At 42.0% G+C, this 16,986-nt stretch overlaps 2 protein-coding genes across 5 annotated transcripts in view; one reads left to right on the top strand and one right to left on the bottom strand.

The window, feature by feature from the left end:
* The window catches only part of PPEF1 (protein phosphatase with EF-hand domain 1), a 52,208-nt gene extending 44,098 nt beyond the window's left edge, over window positions 1-8,110 (top strand). For both annotated transcript variants that reach the window (XM_060273513.2, XM_060273514.2), the window contains 5 exons: window positions 763-905; window positions 1,369-1,475; window positions 3,328-3,491; window positions 4,791-4,875; window positions 5,921-8,110. In XM_060273513.2, the coding sequence (XP_060129496.1) occupies window positions 763-905; window positions 1,369-1,475; window positions 3,328-3,491; window positions 4,791-4,875; window positions 5,921-6,114 (693 nt within the window). In that variant the 3' untranslated portion in view covers window positions 6,115-8,110. The remainder of the gene's footprint in view (window positions 1-762; window positions 906-1,368; window positions 1,476-3,327; window positions 3,492-4,790; window positions 4,876-5,920) is intronic.
* An 8,417-nt stretch (window positions 8,111-16,527) lies between these two features.
* The window catches only part of PHKA2 (phosphorylase kinase regulatory subunit alpha 2), a 50,122-nt gene continuing 49,663 nt past the window's right edge, over window positions 16,528-16,986 (bottom strand). For all 3 annotated transcript variants that reach the window (XM_035116586.3, XM_035116585.2, XM_035116584.2), the window contains one exon: window positions 16,528-16,940. In XM_035116586.3, coding sequence (XP_034972477.1) covers window positions 16,767-16,940 — 174 coding nt within the window. In that variant the 3' untranslated portion in view covers window positions 16,528-16,766. The remainder of the gene's footprint in view (window positions 16,941-16,986) is intronic.

The following is a 16,986-nucleotide window of genomic DNA, read 5'->3' on the forward strand; positions in this document are numbered from 1 at the left end:
TTATATATAGATATTACTGTAAACCTCTTTGATATTTTTATGATATAGTGTTATATGAATATCTGTATAAATAAATAAAGCACTTGGAACATGAAGAAGGCTGATTGCCGAAGAATTGATGTTTGTGAATTATGATGCTGGAGGAGACTCTTGAGAGTCCCATGGAAGATCAGACCTATCCATTCTTAAGGAAATCAGCCCTGAGTGCTCACTGGAAGGACAGATCCAATACTTTGGCCACCTCATGAGAAGAGAAGATTCCCTGGAAAGGACCCTTATGTTGGGAAAGATTGAGTGTTCTCGAAGCCACCAACATGAGTTTGACCAAACTGCGGGAGGCAGTGGAAGACAGGAGTGCCTGGCGTGCTCTGGTCCATGGGGTCACGAAGAGTCAGAAACAACTAGACAACAACAACAAATAAATAAATGAATAAAATAATTTGTTGAGGACAAATGTAGGTGTGGAACTTGCCCTTGAACTCAGTAGAAGAGCTGTGCATGTTTATCACATGGAGTTTCTGCTGGACTGTTTTCTCCAGAGTCCTAGAGAAAGACAATGTGCCCAGTACTTGAATTAAGGTTTTGTTTTGTTTTGTTAAAGCCTGTTGCACAAAGGGAAAGGGTGCTTTCATTCACAATATTAGCTTTTGTCATCTTATGCATATTGCTTCGTTCAGCCTATAACTTGTTTAAAATCTTGCCAGATCAAGCTTGAAATCCTCATTACTTAAACTGCATTTTTGTTTCCTTTTAAAAAACCAGGTTATCACTATTTTTTCTGCTTCAAACTACTATGCAGAGGGAAGTAATCGCGGTGCTTACATCAAACTAAACCCAGATCTGATCCCTCGTTTTGTTCAGTATCAAGTCAGCAAATCTACACGCAAAGAGACGCTTCATCAGAGGTAGGATAAGGAGGGCACACATATTAGTTTTTAAAGATTTATGAATAGAACTGAAAATGCAAAACTGTCCCTAAGGCGCTGGTCTGCCCCCAGTAGTCACTGAGCTTCATTCATGGCAGCTGGTGTGAATTTGTGGTTGAAGATGGGAAACAGCACATCTATTATATAGTCAAATTGATTTTTAACTGTATTGTTAGTACTACTTTTATTTTTATTTTGCATTTTCTTGTATTACAATCTGAATTTTATAAAATTGCAATTCATGCAATGGGTAGAAAAATCATTAAATGGTCTGCCAAGACCCTCAGCAGCAGTTTTAAAGTAGTTCATGATTTGGGAGCTACTCTTCCAAAGTAAAGAAAGTTGACTGAGGAAGTTAGTAAATGCTGAGTTGCTGTTAAACAGCTCAGGAGAGGTTTTTGATTCTTTAACTGTCCATTCTAATCACTTTCTCCCCTTGTAGGGTGACTGCAATTGAGCTGTCTGCTTTGAAGTGCTTGCGAGAGAAACTTTACACACACAAATCGGAACTGATTGCTGCTTTTAGACAGTACGATCCAAATTGCACAGGTAACACAATTTGAAAGCAGCACTTTGCAGTTGCTCCGTTTCACTGTAATGTAAGTGATTGTATTTATGATGGATCAGTGAGAGATAGAAGTCAAATAAACAGAAAGCAGAGGTTAGAAGCAGATGCATAGTTTATAAAAGAAGGACAATAAGATTTGCATTTCAGTGATACTAACAATTAGGTAGCTGAGAATGGTGAGTTACATCAAAGGATGTACGACAATGGACAATGCTGCCCAAGACATTCTGCCACTTGAAGTACAAACCAACAATGCTCATCCCCCCCTCCCACGCACTAAAAGCTAACACCATTCATTTCTGCCTTCATCTGTTCCCCCTCACCCTGTAATGCTATCTGAAGAAGGTTGTGTCAGGGCTAGCCCTGATGATGAAAACCCAAGCAACTCTTAAAGGTTTTAAACCAGGCAAGAAAATGGCAAATGGGGTTTAATAAGTGGGAAACGATGCACACTGGAGTTCAAAAAGGTCGGTTGGAAACTTTTGGACGTACGGTATATTTGAAGGAGGTTTGACTACACACTTTTTCTTAGCAGGTAGCCAACTTTTAACATCTGCTGCCAGAAAATAAGGGAAGTACAGTGGTACCTCTGGTTAAGAACTTAATTCGTTCTGGAGGTCCGTTCTTAACCTGAAACTGTTCTTAACCTGAAGACCACTTTAGCTAATGGGGCCTCCTGTTGCTGCTGCGCTGCTGTCATGGCATTTCTGTTCTCATTCTGAAGCAAAGTTCTTAACCTGAGATACTATTTCTGGGTTAGTGGAGTCTGTAACCTGAAGTGTTTGTAACCTGAAGCGTTTGTAACCCGAGGTACCACTGTAGTCTCTGATAGTAGAGGTTTTTAATTGTGATTGGAGATTCCAGATAAGCATCTTAAAAAAAAATCTCTAGACCCAGTATCTTTTAGATAAGTACTGGAAATTGCAGAGATGGCATCAGAGAAATAAACTCTGTCCATCAGCTGAGGTATTGGTGCCCTCTATATGCAATTTAGTCTAATTACATAGACAAGAATAGCCAGATCCGCAATCGCCCCCCATGTGTTTTGCAGTATACATATGCAAGGAAAAAATTGTATTAGAGAATGAATTTTTCAGTTTTCAGTGCGATCTTTTGAAGTGAGCAAGTTTCTCGTTAATATCTTATGCATCTCTGATGTAAAAAAATTAGATAATATTATGAACCGTCCCCCTGGCAGGCTCCAATCTGATGTCCTTAAAATAAGTGGTTGCTTTGATCTCAAATCACGTTCATCTAGGCATATCAGATGGAATGAATTCTGTTGCAATTCCTTATCTTGCATTTCAGATGGATAAGACATTTCTTGTCTTGCATCTTAAAAAAAAAGTTAACTTGCAGATCTTCACAGAAGGAAAGTATCCCAAGAAAATCTCTCTGGGCAGTGGTGGAGGCTCCCGTGAGCAACATGGGATGGGGATATGTGCAGAATCAGCCAAAATTAGGCTGGGGTTCAAAGATGGTTAAGGACGTTCATGGCAGGAAAGTTTGCAGCCTTTTCTCTCCACCCATGTCCCATTCTATGTTGTTCAGCGAGACCCATATGACTCCAGAGAAGGTTCTCAGGGAGGTGGTGTGGTGAACCAGGACATAAAAATGGCCTTCTGTGCCTTACCTTGTTAGGATCCAAGCAATTGAGTTTTGCAATTTATTTTAAATTAACAGTTTTAACATTGTTATTTCAGTGTGCAGAACTCCAGAACTTCTCCTGCAATCAAATAATATATGCTCAGTGTAGTGACTCAATAAGAAATGCATTGTCTCACCTGCTTCCTTTTGACCATAGAATGCTCTTTGTTTATTTATTTTTGACAGGGAAGATTTCTCCCGGTGAGTGGGCTTCAGCAGTGGAGTCTGTGTTATGTCTCGATGTCCCCTGGAGAACATTGCGTTCACGGCTGGTTTACCTGGACCAGGATGGTAGAGTTGAATACCTTTCATATTTTGACAATTTTGAAATCCAACTACCTATCAAAGAGGTGAGATAGTTTAGGAAGCAGCTGGCCTTCACAGCCTTCTTAAGATGTTTTACAATAAGATCTTGTAATAACACTTAATTCTATTTAGATTCTTGGGGGGCGTGGGATCTTTTTTGAAAGCCTTTCTTGTTTATAAAAATGCATCCCAGTTGCAATACGCTAGCTGCTATACTGAGAGTGAGCTCCTTTGAACACAATGATATTTTCTTCTAAGAAGACATTTTAAGGGCACGGTGTGAGTGAATTGGTTGTTTTTGCTCTGGTCGAGCAGACTTTGTGGGGTTTTTGCCATTGGTGATTATGTAAAATGAATGTGCTGCTGACCTGCACTGTACTATAGCGGGTAATAGTATTGTCTTCTAGGATGTGGCAAACATAACTCTGGCCCTATTGGAGTTCATGGCAAAAATTCCATTGACTGGCAATAGACTCACAACCCTTAGATTTAAACAAGTCAGTAGAATGCAAGAAACCTAACAAATTAGTAGAAGGCTTGGTGCCCATCCAGATGTGAATTTTTATTTGTGTTTGCACATTGTGAAGTTTGCAGTGCCAGTTTAGGAATACTCCATGTTGCAACTTTACTGAGATGATTAAAAGAGGTAGAGGGTAGAGATACTTATTTTGGTAGCCAAATTAAAGCTACTGAATATTAAATGTTTTAGAAAAGTTTGCAGTATCTCTTAGTCAACTGGTTTCTTACCAAGCAGGAGTGTGAAACGTGCTTCTAGAAAACTGGTGTTTCTAGAATGAATTTTCATCTATAGCAACCCAAAATCTATATGATGCTGTCTTGTCTGGTTATTTCATTACACGGGGAGTGACTGGGCCATGGGGCTTTGGAACATGAGGCTTCATTTTCAACTAATGAAGATTTAGTATTTCTGTAAGGGGTGCAGAGGCCATCACTATTCCCAGATGCTATTCCTAGCAGCTCAGAAGTAGTGAGCAAAGAGGAGCCCCCCCCCCCGCCTGATATTGAACCTAGACCTGGATTCAGATCTTTGTTCATTCTAGCAGGTGTGGGGAACCTTTGGCTCTCCAGGGCATCCTGAACTACACCTCCCATGAACACCAGCAAATATGCCCAATGGTTAGGGATGATGGGAGTTATAATTAAGCACATTCTGAGGGGACAAAGTCTCCCCACAACTGATGTATAGACTCATTAGATGATGTGATATATGTACAAATGCTTTCATTAAAATACTGTAATAATGGCACAGCTCATGAAATTGTTTGCTGTGTAATAGTTTCATAGATTGGGTATATTCTGATTTCTGATAAAACATTTTCCAGGTCCAGCCATTATTGGTGGAAACCCTGTGTAGATACAAAGCTGATCTGAAGATTATCTTTAATATGATTGACAAAGATCATTCAGGTATGTTAAAATCCAGTTTCTCAAAGTGGTGAATTGGAAGTTGACATAGATAGGGGGAGGGGGGAAATTTGAGGGATATTTATAGAAGCTGCTTGATTTTCATCAGCATTAGAAAACAAAAACAGTGGATATGTGTGGAAACAAGGCGACTGAAAACTAGAGACATTTGTTGTCCTCCATGGCTAGATATAGTGTACTGATGTACTGATTTGTCCCTCTATATAGAAGGCAGGGATACCATTTAGCTAGGGAATGGGTGGTTCTTCCAGTATTTCAGACCGTAAGTGACTATGGTTTGGCTTCTTCTCATGTTCCCATGTTGGTTCTGTACTCTGAGGGCTGGTTCATGGGTGTACTGACCATTGAGATTGGTATAGTTAAGTACACACTCTCTCTCCCATTCCCTGGTCTTGGCCTGTACAGTGATTTGGTTTGGACAGTTATGCGAACATTTTTGGGCACAACTAAATGTAAAGGTAAAGGGACCCCTGACCATTAAGTCCAGTTGCGGACGACTCTGGGGTTGCGGCGCTCATCTTGCTTTACTGGCCAAGGGAGCCGGTCATGTGGCCAGCTTCCGGGTCATGTGACCAGCATGACTAAGCCACTTCTGGCAAATCAGAGCAGCGCATGGAAGCACCATTTACCTTTCCGCCGGAGCGGTACCTATTTATCTACTTGCACTTTAACGCACTTTCAAACTGCTAGGTTGGCAGGAGCAGGGACCGAGCAACGGGAACTCACCCCGTCACGGGGATTCGAACCGCCAACCTTCTGATCGGCGAGCCCTAGGCTCTGTGGTTTAGACCACAGCGCCACCCATGTCCCACATCTACACAACAGTTAATTGAAGTAGTCTGTTTATTATCCAAAAAAACTGCGGCCAAGGCTTGTTATAAGATGCCTAGGTGCCCTAAATTCAAGTCTAGAGGCTTCTTACATTTCCAAATTTCCTTAACTCTCCAAGAGTTATGTGTGTGTTCATGTTTGTGTGCGTGTGTGCAGTACTTTCAGTGACATACCCCTTCCTTCCAATTCTTTTTAGGTCTTATCTCTGTTGATGAGTTCCGTCAGACATGGAAGCTCTTCAATTTGCACCTGAAAATCAATGTGGATGATGAATCCATTGACAGCTTAGCCCATAGCATTGATTTCAACAAAGATGGTAGCATTGACTTCAATGAATTTCTGGAAGCTTTTAATGTGGTCCATAAATTTGAGAATAGGCACAATCACTAAAGAAGCTGAATTCCTGACAAGCACTGCACATTTGCTTAAAATAAATTGCTGCCTTAATACTGTTAAGTTCAATTGAGCAGCATTCCTAGAAAACAGACTGGCTGGGGAAGGCACTGCTTCATGATATGTAAGCGTAGCTATATGGCAGAATGCTGCTAATGAGATGTATAGGTAGATATAAAAAATATGGTTAAAACACATATAAACCATGCTGCCCACAATAACTGCTGTAGTGCCATATTGATAATCTCAGGGTTACTCTGATAATGGTTCCTTTAGGTGGCTTTTTCATATGCAGTGTTTTCTCTCTTGTGAAACATACAATTGTGTCAGACAATTTTTTAAAAATCCAATCATGTTTCAGGTTTGAAGAACAGTGTATGTCTTGCTGGTTATAGATCTCTAATGGGGCAAAACTGATATTCCATGATCTCAAAAACTAGCAAAAATTAAGGTGCCCTTTCTGTGTTGTTTCTAGAAAAAGTCCATTTGCAGCCTCATTCACTTGGAAAATCATAGTTTTGCATTGTAACTTTCCTGCAGTTTGCATGATCTCAGCACTGCTGCTCATGTGACAAAAAATGGGGCAGTGTCCCAGCATACAGTTCTTCTCCATGATTTAAAATTTACTGCAATGTGGCAGTATATTGATTTAAAAGCTACTGTTTCATATTGCAGCAGGTAAGCACAGTGTAAAAGGAATGTTAGAAATTGGGACAGAAGTTCTAGCATTATAACCAATAAAATTCACACTTCTGAATGCAGCCTTAGTTTTAAAAACAACTGATAAGAGACATCTAGGTGTACTAGTATAAAATGTCATCATCCAAATGTCAAGGACCAAATGGAGCGAAAAGCACGCAGACCTAGTGGTGGGAGGAAATTATCCGTAAATAAGAGACATGGGGGAATGATAAATGGTCTTCAATGTCTGTATACTAATGCACAGAGCATGGGAAATAAACAAGATGAACTTGAGCTCTTGGTACAGCAAACTAAATATGACATAATAGGCATCACTGAAACCTGGTGGGATGAGTCTCATGACTGGAATGTAGTAATAGAGGGATACAATCTATTTAAGAGAAATAGACCAAACAGGAAAGGAGGAGTAGTAGCTTTATATGTCAGGGATGTGTATACCTGTGAAGAGATCCAGGATTTAAAACTTCAAAGCCAAATTGAGAGTATCTGGGTCAAAATTAAGGGAGAGAAAAATAACAGTGATCTCATTGTGGGAGTTTACTATAGACCCCCAAGCCAAACTGAGGACACAGATGATGCCTTCCTGGAACAGATGACCAAGCATTCTAAAGGAAGTGAGATAGTAGTAATGGGGGATTTCAACTATCCTGATATTTGTTGGATGTCAAACTCAGCCAAGAGCATAAGGTCGAACAGATTCCTCACTGGCCTTGCAGACAATTTCATTGTCCAAAAAGTGGGAGAAGCAACAAGAGGATCAGCCATTTTAGATCTGGTCCTAACCAATAGTGATGACCTGGTTAGTGGGGTAGAAGTGGCAGGAGCATTAGGTGGGAGTGATCATGCTCTTCTGGAGTTTATTATTCAGAGGAAAGGAGCAACCAAGCATACTAAGACTCAAATCCTAGACTTTAAGAAAGCCGACTTCAGAAAACTTCGGGAAATGCTGGGTGAGATCCCATGGACAGAAATACTAAAAGGGAAGGGAGTTCATGATGGTTGGGAGTTTGTTAAAAGAGAGATATTAAAAGCACAACTTCAGGCGATACCAATGAGACAGAAACATGGAAGGTGCCTAAAGAAGCCAGGGTGGCTATCTAAAGAACTTTTAACTGAGTTAAGATTTAAAAGGGATATGTACAAAAAATGGAAAAGGGGGGAAATCACCAGAGAGGAATTCAAACATATAGCCAGCATGTGTAGAGACAAAGTCAGAAAATCTAAAGCACAGAATGAACTCAGGCTTGCCAGAGAGGTTAAAAGCAACAAAAAGGGCTTTTATGGGTCTGTCCGTAGCAAAAGGAAGAACAAGGAAACAGTGGGGTCACTTAGAGGAGAAGATGGTGAAATGCAAACAGGGGACAGAGAAAGGGCAGAACTCCTCAATGCCTTCTTTGCCTCAGTCTTCTCCAAAAAAGAAAACAATGCCCGACCTGAAGAATATGGAGCAGATGATTCAGCAGGGGAAACACAGCCCAGAACAAGTAAGGAGGTAGTACAAGACTACTTGGCTAGTTTAGATGTATTCAAGTCTCCAGGGCCAGATGAACTACATCCAAGAGTATTAAAAGAACTGGCAGAGGTGATTTCAGAACCACTGGCAATAATCTTTGAAAATTCCTGGAGAACAGGCGAAGTTCCAGCAGACTGGAGGAGGGCAAATGTTGTCCCTATTTTCAAAAAGGGGAAAAGAGAGGACCCAAACAATTACCGCCCAGTCAGCCTGACATCAATACCAGGAAAGATTCTAGAGCAGATCATTAAGCAAATGGTCTGTGAGCACCTAGAAAGAAACTCTGTGATCACTAAAAGTCAGCATGGGTTTCTGAAAAATAAGTCATGTCAGACTAATCTGATCTCATTTTTTGACAGAATTACAAGCCTGGTATGTGATACATAATTCAATACAGCATTAAAAAGTGAATACCCAGACATCTAACTATTGGGCAATAGCATGCAGGACACCATGTGCTGTGAATGTATATAACATGCATTTTGTGCCCTGTGCGCTGTGTTATATATTGCAGTTGCTTTCTGGCATGCTGAAAATAAAACATCTCTTCTAGCACAGAGCTATAAAGTGTCCATCCACAGGTATGTGAGAAAAAAATAGTTTGTACCAAAATAAGATTAATAAAATATTCAGAGCCCTAGTGGGAAAACTAGGCAGTCTACAAACTCCGCCTAAGCACTCAAAAAGCAAGTCTGATGAGTTGAAAGAGGAGTGGGATGGTTGAGTGAGTGGGAGGCTCCACATGGCTGAACATCTGATGCCTGTTTGGAAGAAATCCAACCTTCCTGCAGTTTATACTCTAAATTTACACTGCAGCAGTTAAGATCCCTTTAAGACATCTGGAAACATTGACCCACTTGCTCAATATTGCACATAATAGACTGCAGCCACTAGCCAGTTAAAGCAACGGCATTTTGTATGAACTGAAGCCAAAGGAAAATATGTGCTTTCTTGCATGGCTGAAAGTGCATTTCCGGATCGGACTCACTTCATTTGGCCATTCATTGTGTGCGCTGGGAAGAAAAAGTTCACAGGGCTATGAATGGATGTAGGACAGGCGCCTACTGCTTGATTCTTACTTGGTCTGGGCACACAATCTTAAACAAACACGCAAGTTTCATCTATATATATAAAAATGTAGGCATTGCGCACACGGATGAAACAGCCTTTCTCCATAACCGCTGAACTGAATTGAAACAAATTTGGGCAGAACGTACCTTGCCCATCAGGGAGGGATCTGGCATTAAAAAATTATGAAAAAACCACACCTTTCACACCTAAAATAATGATTAAACACAAAAAGTGGTGCCCCATTACACGTCACCACCAGAAGCTCTGAAGACTCCAGCAGCTGCGCTGCCAGATGGCATCACAAAATTCCACAGCAACCAACTGAAAACAGTCCTTTTGCAGCAACAAGGCCCAGCTTTTTCAATAGGTCGCAGCATTGCCAAGCAGGGAAAAACAAACAGAATAGGGCCTTTCACAACGAGGGGGGGGCGCACTGGGGCACAACAAAGGGAGGGTGGAAACACATAGCCATGGGGGGGGGAGGACCCTGAGTCAGCCAAAGCAGTGGGGGTGGGTTGGGACAGGGAAAACTGAGTAGGCCGACTGCCAAAATGGCCATTCCACCTCCAAAGCCCAAGCCCAAAGCCTCTCCCGGCAGCTGCATTAATAAACGCCTGGCAGCATTAGGCAGTCGTTCATCATTTCCCCTAACACGCACTTGGGGGCACGGCGAGGGGTTTTTGCTTTTTAATTTAGTGAGCGTTGTGTCACATGCGAGGCTACGGCGGCCATTTTAAGTAAGGGCAGTCGTGCCCCTTTTAACCTAGGCTTTATACTATGACTGATTGCCAGCCTCTGCTTCTTTATAAAAAAAACCACAACCATGCACTTTCTCTCCCCAGTTTAAGTCCTCGGGTACTTGCAGTGGCCAATCCCCCCCCCCCGCCGATTTACACTCCCCTACCTTCCCCTCACCACTTCCTGGGTTTTTAATGGAACCGAACAGCTCGGGCACTTTGGAACGCACCTTCTGTTGCTACAGGGCTGTGGGACTTCACTATTTGATCTCCCCCCCCCCCGTTGGGATTTTAAAAGTAGTTCTCTGGGTCCCAGGGTGCATCATCATCCCCAATCCTTTTCTTTGGCTAAACAGACCTCTCCCCCCTGGCTTTGGGAACCTCTCCCCACCTTCCTCAACACCAAATACTCCTCAATTATACCCACAATAAAAGCCATTTTTTAAAAAATGTTACAAACAACACATTAAAAAAACAAAATACATCCCATCCTACATTCCAAAAAATTACACCAAAAATAAAAAACCCAAAAAATAACCACCCACTCCAAAATCATACACTACACACCAAAATAAATGACAACCCCAACTAGAGAAATAAAACATTGCAAACAGCGCAATAAAAAACCACCACATCCAACATTCAAAACACCTACTCCAAAATTAGAAAATCCAAATAACCAAACAAACAAACAAACAAACAAACCACAAAACACACAACAACGCCCAAATCATACAATACCCACCAAAATAAATGACAACCCCAAAAATAAAATTAAACAATAGTAACTTCTGCTTCTCATGTTATTTTTTTAAAAAAATTATATGTATGTGTGTGTGTGTGTGTGTATGTGTGTGTATATATATATATATATATATATATATATATATATATATATATATATATATATATATTCACGATGCGTGCGTAGTAGCCAATGTATGGAGATACAGGGGGGAGGGATCAACACTCCCCAGGGACAACAGAGGGCTCAGACAAAAGTGCATGCTGGGAAACAGAACCCAGAAGCTGACAGTTCCTTCTCCAAAGGTGGGGGCCAAGGTATGGAGAAACAGAGGGAGGGGCCAACACTCCCCGGAGACAACAGAGGGCTCAGGTGGGGGTGGGGGAGGGGTCTTGAGAGCTCATGAGTCAGGACAGGGTGGGGCCAGTCACAGGGATGTGCCGGAGGGGTGGGGTGGGGGCTCGATAGCTTATGAGTCAGGACAGGGTGGGGCCAGTCACAGGGATGTGCCAGAGGGGTGGGGGGAGAAGGGGACTCGATAGCTTATGCGTTGGGACAGGGTGGGAACAGTCAAAGGGATATACCGGGGGTGGGGGGAGGAGGGGCAGGATAAGTCATGTGTCCGGACAGAGTGGGGGGGAATCACAGGAAAGAACCACAGCAACGCATGGCTGGGCCAGCTAGTTTGTTCATACAATATGTATTTGCTTTCTTTCCCAATGAAAATACATTGAAAAGAAATAGACATGGACAGATTGGGAAGAATGAAAGGATGGATCCTGTTGACAGCAATGAGTAAGTGTCACGAATACATTAATGAAGCTGAGTACATAAATATATAAGCCAAATCCATTGATGTAATAGCTCATGGTTCTTGTCTGTGGCTTCATGACAGTTCCAGACAGGGAATGAAGCATGCACAGTTCCCAGTATGTGCCTGTACAGAGAACAATTAAGTAAAAGCCCTGCTAACTCACAGAATCATATAGGATCTTGCAAATTCAGGGCAATGGGCAAAACCTTTAACAATATTTTTAAATATTATAAACACAGATATAAACACTGGATAAACCCCACAAAATAAAAATTGAACTCTCAAAACAACACATAATACCTGAAACCATAAACGCAGGAAACTGTGCTATGATTGTGCTTGTGGTCCGTGTTGCAGTAGGTAATTTATGAATGGATACCATGCCCACATTTAGTTGAGTAAGACAGTATTTTATGCCCCTTCCCAATATGGCCTTTCCAAGTCCCAGATGTAGGATCAAGGCCTCAATTTTCTCTCTTCCTCTGTAAAGCAATCTGCTCCTCTAATTTTCTTACCCCAAACATAAAATAACACCTTCCAGAGGTCTAGGGCAGGCATCCCCAAACTTCGGCCCTCCAGATGTTTTTGGACTACAATTCCCATCTTCCCCGACCACTGGTCCTGTTAGCTAGGGATCATGGGAGTTGTAGGCCAAAACATCTGGATGGCCACAGTTTGGGGATGCCTGGTCTAGGGTATCTACCTAGTGACAAAAACAAGCACTGCAACATGTTCAACTCCCCGGAGCTTGTCGTTTTTTCATAGCTAGGGAAAATATTAGCAGATTGCTGGCTTACTTGGGAGTTATTTCCTGCCATGTTCCATCCTTCCTAGTGAACAGGCCAAGGATGACTAAAAGTTGCTGGTTAATATAAATATTGGGTGATACCTAACCAAGTCACATTGTCTGTGAAGCAACAGTCTTCCAACTATCTGTACCTGCTTTAATAGCTGTCTGCACAAATATTTACCAAGGTGTGTGATTCTCTCTTGATTAGACAGCATCAGAAAACTGGAATCATTCCTGTTAGTTACTCAGGATGGGCAGGGGCAGATACCCACTATGCCCTTCATCAAATGGCCGATGGGAATGGCTTTCTTATTTTCAAACAGGGCTAGGAACAAGGACCTGTACCATCAAATGAAGAACATATCCTGTTAAGGTTACTGACAGTGTAATATTGTGCATGTTCACTTGGAAGTAAATTCCCCTGCGTCCCAAGAGGCTTACTTCCTAGTAACTGTGTTTAGGATAAACCAGTCTAAACCACCTTTTGCCAGAAATGGAAAATTACAAGTAATTATCATGAGTTTCACATACAAAAGAGAACACTGTGTGTATGAATCTCCCTACCAAGAACCACATGGTAAACACTTCTGAAACGGAGCTGAATTTCAAAACCCCTTTATGATATAACAAAAGAGTATGTGTGCCGTTTAAAAAAATAGATTAAAAACCCCACTAGGCATATCCATCCCTTTTGCAACCACAATGTTTTGGGTTTTTTGGGGGGGAGGTGGTGAGTGGGAGAGTTCCAAGTCATATTCTCCAAATTTATTCATCATTTAAAAGATTAAGAAATGCTTCTAAATTGCACATAGAATAATAAAAGGGGGTTGCGTGTCAGTGTTGCATTTATCCATTGCCACACAAGTATCTCAGTACTAATTCCCGATCTATAATATGGAATATATATTTAAAAATTAGGACGAGTGACAGTGCTTGGCTTGTAAGATTTTATTATCCTGGTTAGAACCAAACCAATTTTCCTTTTCTAGACATGTCTGGCTTGTCAAAAAAGCAGCGTAGGTGGTTCCTTCCTAGCAGCACAGCCGCTTTGCTTGACAAAGTGAGCATGTAAATCTTGGTTGGTTCTATTTTCATTCGCACAAGCGCTCTATTTCTAACATGCTTAATGTGCCTGAAAGCTCTGCTCTCTAAATGACTCTCCAAGGTCATTTAGATGTTCAGCACTGAACATCTCCACTTGTTTTTGCGTCCATGCAGGTGTCTGACAAGCTGACGAGTCAGTTGCCACAAACAGACTAAAAATACCGAGTACTGGCCTAACTGGCAACATTTTGTGTGGAAAACTTTGCAATGAATTTATTATGGTATAAGCTTTTTTCTGGACTCAAGCCCATTTCGTCAGGTGCCGTAAGACGAAGACTCTATGGTCTTTAAGTTTTGGCTGCAGGAGAAACTAACGCTGCTACTCTTCTGGAAACTTGCTATTTCTCCTTGCTATCCTTGAAGGTGGCTTATTTGGAAGCTCTAAAGTAGTTCCTTTAGGGACGCAGGTGGCGCTCTGGGTTAAACCATAGAGTCTAGGGCTTGCTGATCAGAAGGTCGGCGGTTCGAATCCCTGCAACGGGGCAAGCTCCCGTTGCCCGGTCCCAGCTCCTGCCCACCTAGCAGTTCGAAAGCACACCAAAGTGCAAGTAGATAAATAGGGACCACTCCGGCGGGAAGGTAAACGGCGTTTCCGTGCGCTGCTCTGGTTCGCCAGAAGCAGTTTTGTCATGCTGGCCACATGACCTGGAAGCTGTCTGCGGACAAACGCCAGCTCCCTTGGCCTATAGAGCGAGATGAGCGCCGCAACCCCAGAACTTTACTTTATCTAAAGTAGTTCAAAGATGAAAATATATATTTTTTGACATTTGTGATATGAAAGCAGCTTTAGATCTTGCTGAGCTGGTCAGGTCCTAGAGTTCTGTAGAAATAAATTTATCCTTGGCTTCTTCCCTGCAGGGGAAAAACAGCTGGCCCCCCCCCTGGTTTTTGTGGATGCCAGAGGTGTGAGGTTTAAGCATTCTCTTCTCTATAGCAGGATGAGGAAACAGGAAATATTGTTTTAGTTTCCTCTGGTTATATGTTCTCTGAATTATCACATCATAACTTGAGTTGTATATAATTTTATAAACTTATATAAAGACTTACTTACAAAGCCCCATGTGTCCTATCACTGTAGTCTGCATTGTATTTGACCTTGAAGTCAAGTGCTCTACATGCAAGTGCTCTGCAGGAAGGAAGAAAAAGCACCACTCTTAATCTTACAATTGCTCAGGGAGCGATTCCTATTGGGATACGCTTGTTACCGTTTCATGTTCCAGTGATAACTATTTTCAGTGAGCTGCTATCAGAAGTCAATCTTAACAGAACAACTAAAAAAAAAAACCCAAACATTTTTGTGTTAGTACTTTTAGCCAAGGGCACTATTCTTAACAGTAACTTTTGATTAGGAAGTTAGCATGCTCCAAACCTCATGGAGTCAGCAGACTTATTACTAAATAAAATATGTTAAAAGCACTATGAAGCAATATAAGCTTAAAACCAAAAGATTACTATCAGTGGAAACCAGTGTTGAGTGGCCTTCTTTCTGAAGATTAGGACTTTACCTTCCACATCCCTCTCCCCCCCCCACAGCCCCCACAGCTCCAAAATCTTCTCCAGAGAGTCCCCTGGAGCAAAAAAATAAAAATAAGAACGGGGGGGGGGGAGCTGCAAGGAAAGGAGAGGAAGGTGGAGTCCTATTGCATGAATTGAAGTCCACTCATCTTGTGCATGGACATTGGATAAAGACCCAATTTCAAAACAGTTTGTCTCTAGAAACCACCGGAGGTAAGTTTAGCACTTGGGAATTTTTTCTCTACTGCCAGGGAGACATTGCTTAAGTAGGCTGTGGCAGTGGTCTCACACAGCCGTGTTGTTTGCAATAATTAAAATGATAGGAACAGAGACTCAGGAAGAAGTGAGAGCTATTAAATATGAACAACCTTGGCAAGAAGTTAGAGAGAAACAATTGCTGCCCCATTTCACATGCACCTTATAGCAGATGTGCTACCTCTGAAGAGGCTGAGAATTTGCCTGCAGGCAACATTTAAACAGGCAAACTTCAACCTGCATTCTGACATTGGGATTACTTCACACATTTACAAAATCTCTAGACAGTGCAACATGAAAGCAGTGTAGTTCTTCAAGTCAGACAGTCTTATATGTAGGTCTTCACCCTCTGTACACATCTTACAGTGATTAGCCACCGACAATGCATTATAGTGAAAAAAACAACGTCATTAGAGATGTACTTAAAATGTTTATACAGTCATACCTTGGGTTGCGAAGGTGATCCATGCGGGAGGCACGTTCGCAACCCGCAGCGTTCGCAGCCTGAAGCGCTGCGTCAGCGCGTGATGCGATTCGGCACTTCTGCGCATGACGTCATTTGTGTTTCTGTGCATGCATGAGCGTCGAAACCCAGAAGTAACCCGTCCCAGTACTTCCGGGTTCGCCGTGGTCCACAACCTGAAAACGCGCAACCTGCAGCGTTCGTAACCTAAGGTATGACCGCATTTACCTTTTCTAGGCTGATGTATGGATTTTCCTCCCACAATGTGTGACTTCTGGATTTTATTGCTTTAGAGATTTCAAAAGAAATCTTAGTTTCTGTTTCCTCACCTTCTCGTTTCTAAGTTGGTAGGCACCTTCTCTATGACAGATTTCCAGTTAAAACTGCAGTAGTTGAGATATCCCATTTGTTTTGCTGAAGTACCTCTGGTCCTCTGTGGCCATACAGATGTTTGCTGGACTCCAGGGGCCTCTCAGCCCCAGCTCCTACAGCCAGTGGTCGGAGATGATAGGAAGTACAGTCCAACATCTGGAGGACCACAGGTTCCCCATTCTTGGTGAAAGAGAATAATCGTATTCAACTTATTACAAAATGTGTTGATTTCATATGCATGGTGTGAAATGTGAACAGAATATATCTGAGTGTTTGTGCTAAAGAAGTTCTTTCGTCTCTGGCATTTAAGGATGTACAAAAGGTTATAGTCAATTTCGCACTGATAAGGTTTATTTAATTTTATGGACCCACGTCTGAGCAAATGCAGATTACCTTAGAGTAGTGATGCTCACCCAAATGCCTATGGCAGTGCCCTTTCTAAATGGCTAAATGATGCACAAAGTCTTGAGGTAGAGTGAAGTGAGGAATCGGGTCACTAAGCGAGAGGTTCAAGGGAGGGAGGGTGGAGAAGAAGGTTTTTAAAACTGATCCTGGTGTTTTAAACTGTTTATTGCATCAGGCAGCCTGTGCTTGGAAGAAATTCCTGAAGGTAGCTCGTTACCGCTTTTGTCAGATAAGTCATTGTCCCATAAGCTCCGCTTGGGGCACTGTCGTAGAAGAAGCTGCAGATCCCCGTGGCTAGGTCTTGTTCTAACATGCCATCAGTTGCTCCAAGAGATTTCTGGAAAATACGAGGATGGGGAGAAGCAAATGTTTAAACTCGTATA

This window comes from Zootoca vivipara, chromosome 4, assembly GCF_965207765.1.
Source record: "Zootoca vivipara chromosome 4, rZooViv2.hap1.1, whole genome shotgun sequence".
Lineage (NCBI taxonomy): Eukaryota > Metazoa > Chordata > Lepidosauria > Squamata > Lacertidae > Zootoca > Zootoca vivipara.